Source organism: Simochromis diagramma, unplaced genomic scaffold (genome assembly GCF_900408965.1).
Source record: "Simochromis diagramma unplaced genomic scaffold, fSimDia1.1 OVJJ01000602.1, whole genome shotgun sequence".
NCBI lineage: Eukaryota > Metazoa > Chordata > Actinopteri > Cichliformes > Cichlidae > Simochromis > Simochromis diagramma.
The window spans coordinates 4,342,020-4,348,237 of record NW_024387040.1 but is presented as its reverse complement, the minus strand read 5'-3'; the positions used below and the strand labels follow the sequence as shown (position 1 = coordinate 4,348,237).

The window sequence follows — 6,218 nt, the reverse complement described above, 5'->3', positions numbered from 1 at the left end:
ACACACACACACTTTTCTCTATCTATCCGATCTCAGGGGAACACATGTGGGACAGTTTGTGCCAGCATGAGGGCAGATGTCAGTCATGGCGACTGCCTTTGTGTGTGGAGAAATGACCCTTACTGCTTCATTTCATTGTCATTCATTTGGTCCTGTGGGGTTTGTTCATTTTTACTGTGAGCATGACGCATCCAATTCATCACGTGGCTTAAAAAAAAAGAAGCTCGGCAGACTGTAAATGCATATGGAGTGACATGTGCCTGACTGGATGGATGCATGTCTGGAATTGGGAATGGAGATTGCATTAGGCATGTTGAGATGCAGTTATGTTAATTTACATAAAATAAAACTCTTGCTTCTTGGTTGTAATGGTAAATAACAACTGTTTAAAGGTTTTATTCATCATGAAAACATAAAAAAACAAAAACAAAAACAAAAAAACCCTTTAAGACTATTAACAAGCCAGAGTGCACAGTGTGGGCAGTGTTAATTTATTTTATTCGTTTTAGAAATACATTTTCTACATTCGGAAATAAACAAGAGCAAAAACACTCTTGTTGCATGCGCTGATTTTTGTTTTTTAGGTTAACCATGAAAAAGTGGACGCTCAAAGTGAACAAACGACGACTCTTGTAGTTGCTTTCTGGCAGCTTAACATTACAGTAAAAAACATTATCATACATTATAAATTAGGAGGGGGTACATTTATACACAAATCGACTCAAATCTACAGCGATAAAATAGGTTTGCTTTTGAAGCGGTAGATGACGCAAGGAAATAATAATAATAATAATAATAATAATAACAATAATAATAATAGGCATTACAATGCATCAAAACTGTCCCGCACAACAATAGTAGAGAAGCTTTAAGCCACATGACAATACACAACATGTTCATATATAAACAGACGCGGACACAGTTGCCCAGCAGCTCAAATTATCCAGTTATTATCTACCTATTTAAATAGGCCTGTACAACAAATTTACCTTCATCTTTCACAGTCTCACCACAAACACTGCGTAAAGATTCTTCGCTGTGTTTGTGCTGTCTCAAATCATCTAGAATATATCACAGGATCAGTCATGTTTACAGAAGAAAGTGGAGTCTAGTTCCAGGGCCGATATTCTGGATTTAAAACTGTTAAGCCGCTGTAAGGAAAGTTTTGTCCGCTATTCTTCTGATGGTCCTTCAGCGGAAACAGGGACTCCTCCTGCAATCCTCTCTCCGGAGAAGACGGGAGAATGGTGCTGTCCAAGATTTGCCTTTCTGCGGGGAAGAAAAATACCAGAAAATATGTAGTTTAAAAAAAAAGTATGCAACATTTTAGTTTGGCAGTTTGCAGTAGTTTTTTTTAAGGGCATTGCCAATGACAGCAGTCTGTAGCAAAGCTAATTAATATTTCAACTGTCTTAGGTTAATTTTATTATGGAATATTATTATTATTATTATTATAATAATAATAATAATAATAATAATAATAATAATAATAATAATAGTACTGAACTTCCATTCCTCTTAATATTCGATTGCTTCAATTGCTCTACTGTAATGAAGCTTTAGACAGCACCCATAAAAACGTCTGAACCCATAAAAAAAACACCTGATGCCATGCTGTTAGCCTAAAACACTTCCCATGCGGGTATTTTAAATTGAGCGCTTACTTTTGTGGCTTTTCATGTGGTATTTAAGCTCCTGCTCTTCTTGGAAAGACACTCCGCACAGCTCGCATGGATACGGCTTGTCTCTGGCGTGCGTCCGACGGACGTGGCTGTCGTGGGCGGCGTGGGAGGCGAAGGCCTTCCCGCAGTGCTTGCACTTGAAGGGCCTCTCACCGGAGTGCTGTCGGATGTGTGTGCGCAGAATGCTGGAGGCAGTGAAGGCCTGGGAGAGTGGAGTTTAAAACACTGGGTAAGCGTAAATAAGCGCAATTTCAGTTGTCAAGATAAAGGCAAGATAAACGTTGTTTATTTTTTTTATAAGCTAACAGTTACCTTTTTCACAGGAGCCATTAAAAAAATATTTTTCAGAAAAAGTTTTGATTTTTGATTTTTTTTAATGCTCCTTAACATTTCGTGAACACTTTTGTTAAAGGATTTTTTTTTCCCTGTTTTTGTGGCATTTTTAGGGGCAGCCTACTGCTCAAAGGCGGCAAAAACCTTTGGGCTCGTGCCACATTGCTAAAATAGTCGAAATAAAGGAGAAAGTGGAACAGCTTGAACAAAACGTCCACAGTCCGCATAAAAAGGGAAGGATATCGAGAACAAAGAACGAAAAACACAAAGAAAAACTTCTGCTCATTCCAGGGCCATAAAATAAAAGTATAATCTTGGCAGACAAAGGGGTGGGTGTACATCTGGCGATAATTAGCATGTAAGTGTCTATGCAGAGCGTGCCCTCCGCGAGGAACAATAAGGAGAGGCGCGTGCCAAATGCACCGTAACAGGAGGAAACCCGAAATGGTTTAAAGAGGAACGAGTAGAAAGCCTGCAGGTCTAATAGAAGCAGGTTGGGAAAAACCTCTCAGAGGACAGTGTCGTTATTGCTGGTAAAACAATTTATGTTTCTAAGATTTTCATTTTATTTTGTTTGTATATATTTATTTTTGGCAGCACACCCATGGCGTATTCAAACTATTCTGGCACCAGCAATTAAGTCGAATTCCAGGATTTATTCCTATTTTTCTTTAGCATCGAGCCAATTGTCAAACGGTCTCGTCTTTGTCAAGCCAAACGCATCTTTAGAAAGAATTTTAAAAAAAAGCTTCTTACCTTATTGCAGTAGACACACTTGTACGGACGTTCACCCGAGTGCACGCGCATGTGTTTGTTGAGACTGGAGGACTGGGAGAAGCTTTTCCCACAGACCGAGCACTGCAGCAAATTCACATACACAAAGTGTCACTCGAATGCATTAAGCTCAAAATAAAGCTAAAAAGAACCTAACCTCATTTTGTGAATGGGTTTAAATACATTTCGGAGTTGTTTTCGCTTTTCAGAAACAAAACAAAATGCAAGTCTCATATAAATGTTATTCTTTTTTTTATTATTATTTTTTTTTTTACGTCCAATAAAAATCTGACGGTCCCTGTGACGCAGTGTAGGAGCTGTTCTTTCAGCACCATCTAAAACTTTTCACAGACCACAACCATGTAAAGGGAGGTTTGTGTGGAAATCCCTCACAAAAGCAAGACTGATGCAGGGATGTTGTACCTTGTGAGGTCTGTGTTTCTCGTGGACGTGGAGGATGTGGATCCGTAATCTGTCCCTCTTCTCGAAAGATCTGTTGCAGAGGTGACACGGAAACTTCCTGTCCCCCTGATCCACGCAGCGGGTGTATTTCAGGTGTTTGTCTCTGTAGTATTTGTACGCAAAAACCTTCCCACATCTGTCACACTTGAAGCCTTCGCTTGAATCTGGGGAAAAACGTTTTTTTTTATAAACAAACTAAATATATGTATGGTGATTAAAAAAGTGAAGAAGATTAAATCCTGACCTTCAGAGGGAGGCACCGCGTTGCTGTCCTCTCTAGGGTCTTTCAGTGTGAGGGGGATCCCGAGGAACTGGATGTAGCAGTCTCCGTACCACACCAAAAGCTCCTGGCCTGGCGTGATCTCCTTGCAGGCCTCGTAAAATATCTGGCCCTGGACCTGCACGGCAACCAGGTTCTGCTCCTCGGGAAAGCGAGCGCACTTCACCAGAGACATCCAATTACCAGATCCTCCTCTCCCGTCCACAAAGTGACTGAGACGGCCGTTCTCAAACACCTGCAGGGTGTGTTAGAAGTATTAGAAGTACCGACAAAAAATAATCTAGATAAAGACCAGTACTGTGAGGAGACAATTCACCACCCTACCTCCCACATCAAGGTGTTATCGTCGTATATTTTAATTTCGCTTGTGTTGACTAGTTTTCCTTGGAAAGGTCCAAAACGGGCGCCTTTAGGAATACTGCGTTTATCCGCAAAAACACCACAGCTCGAAGCGTTTCCCCAGGGTGCCTGGAGAATGGTTAACCCTGCAGCACAGAGCCAAAGCGGTCTCAGATTTCATTACTCTATCATGCAATCAAGGACACACGTAAAGGTGATTCAAATAAATAAATAGATAAAAATGGTGGCTTCTTACCCTCTGGAAGTTCAAGAGTTTCTTTGTCCAGTGGGAAAATGTGTGAGTCAGAAACTAAAGAGAAAACAAACAAATGTGAACAAAATAGGGAGATAAAAAAGGTTTCTCGTTACTATTTCAGCGGGAGTATTTGAGCAGTGTTTCATCTTTAACCGCATTACAAAGATTCTGATCGATGTGTTATATTCGGCTATAATAGTAGTGACAGGGAAACATTTATGTTTGGGAGATAGCGTGAAATCAAGGGCAGTTTTTATTATCGCACACCAAACAAAATGAAACGCCAGTCATTTTAATCCATAGTCCGTAATCTGAATTCTCACTTGAGTTTTCCGGCAGGGCCACTCCTGATATGGCGTGACCCACGCTACGCTCCTGGCTGCCGGAGTATCCGTAGAGCACCGTGAACAAGTCGTCCTCACTGAAGTTGTACGATGCGCCCTTTTTCTCTGTGGAATGGTCCGTGCTCCGGAGCCGAAGGAAGCTCTCCTTGGGCGGTGTGTTGGCGGATGTAGGAGCAGAAGAAGACCGTTCACTGGACGGGCTGCTGAAGTCTGAAGACAGCGGACCGGCGGCGTGTTCGGTCACCACAGCAGCCAGCTCCTCCGGTTTGGAGTAGAGTGGGTGTCCGGGCAACATCTGGCTCAGATACGGGATGCTGGAGGCGCTCAACATGTGTTCGTGGAGGACCGAGGCGTTGTGGCCGGCCTGGCCGAGAAAGGGAGTGGCCCCGCCGTGCAGGCTGAGCGGCAGGGAAGCCTGAGCGTCCGACACCAGACGACCGAGGGACTTGAGCGGGTGGAGAAGGTTGTGCGTACGTGGGAAGAAGTCCACATAGTGATGAGGGCCGGGGAGAGGAGCTGGGTAGAAGCCGCGGGCAGGACTGCCCTTCAGCATGCCGGCTGGATAGCTCTTCTCCTTCAGCATTACAGGGATGCTGGACAGGGACACCGACATGACAGCACAGGAGGTGAGGCAAAGGGTCAAATGGAGAAGATGATGTAGCCTTCTGTGGGGAAGAGAGATAGAAGCAAGTGGGAGCGTGGGTAGAGGGGAGGGGGTGTAGTCATAAAAGTTTAATGTAAGAAATCTAAAAAAGGAAACAGGACATCAAAAGAGGCCGAACCCACCAGAACTGATTATTTTAATGAACGTAAGACTTTACTTCGCTCTCCAGTTATGAACATTTCTTCCAAATATTTTAAGATTTTTCCAAAGGTGTTAAGAAGCTTGGCAACCCTCTGGTTAAATGTGGAACTGATACAAACTGCAGATGATTATGGCTAAGAAATTGAAATCTACAACAGGTTCGCAGTGTTTTTCTTTTAAAATGAAAAGCAATGAAACTGTCGGCGACAGATGAAAATACTGAGCACATATCGAGTAAAGGGGGAAAGCAATCCGCAGTGAACTCGGACAGCCGATTTTGCATTATTTCCAGCTGAAGGGTCACACACAAGCCACACATCAAATGTTCATCAGAGGCTTTTCAGATGACCCCACTGCATGATGGTGTGCTTTTTAGGAACAGTTTACCAGTCAGCCAGTAAATAGAGAGACAAATCAGGGTCATGACACTAATTAAAGAACCGCTGGCCAGAGCAGAGGTCAACATTAATGAAGCTTTTAATGACTTTTACAATCAGCCCGCTGTGTGAAGGGAAATAGGGTCGCAATAGGAGTGCGTAATGCCCGCTGGGGGGGCTTTAAAATTACTTTTTTAAAGGTACAAACAAATATGAATCATGTGAAATGATGACTGAAATTAAAGCGGACCGCTACAAACATTTTGTGAACTTTAATAAAGAAGCTTACCTTCTGAAAAACAATTAGAGGAGCTTCACGCGGGCGATGTGTCCGTCATGCCCACAGGCCAGAGTTTGATCAACCTCCCGTGCTGTAAAATCAAACACTGCAGACAAACGTTCAGATTCTGCCGGGAGCAGCCGAAACTTAAGAGAGGATGTGCTGCTCTGTGGTCATCTGAGGGCACCTATGCCGTATACAGCTATCTCCTTACTCCTATTGGCCAGGAGTCAGCTCAACCTCATGCATTTCAATGCCACCCACCCCATAGGAATAGATTTTCTCA

At 42.9% G+C, this 6,218-nt stretch overlaps 1 protein-coding gene across 1 annotated transcript; it reads right to left on the bottom strand.

The window, feature by feature from the left end:
• Positions 1 to 486: 486 nt before the first annotated feature.
• On the bottom strand, positions 487 to 5,750 carry prdm14 (PR domain containing 14). Its single transcript, XM_040043676.1, has 8 exons — positions 4,450 to 5,750; positions 4,127 to 4,180; positions 3,856 to 4,016; positions 3,496 to 3,766; positions 3,213 to 3,415; positions 2,772 to 2,873; positions 1,665 to 1,884; positions 487 to 1,269 (listed from the first exon to the last, which is right to left on the bottom strand). Exons 1-8 carry the CDS (start codon positions 5,081 to 5,083, stop codon positions 1,109 to 1,111), a joined length of 1,806 nt encoding a protein of 601 aa, XP_039899610.1. The 5' UTR covers positions 5,084 to 5,750; the 3' UTR covers positions 487 to 1,108.
• Between the last annotated feature and the right edge of the window lie 468 nt (positions 5,751 to 6,218).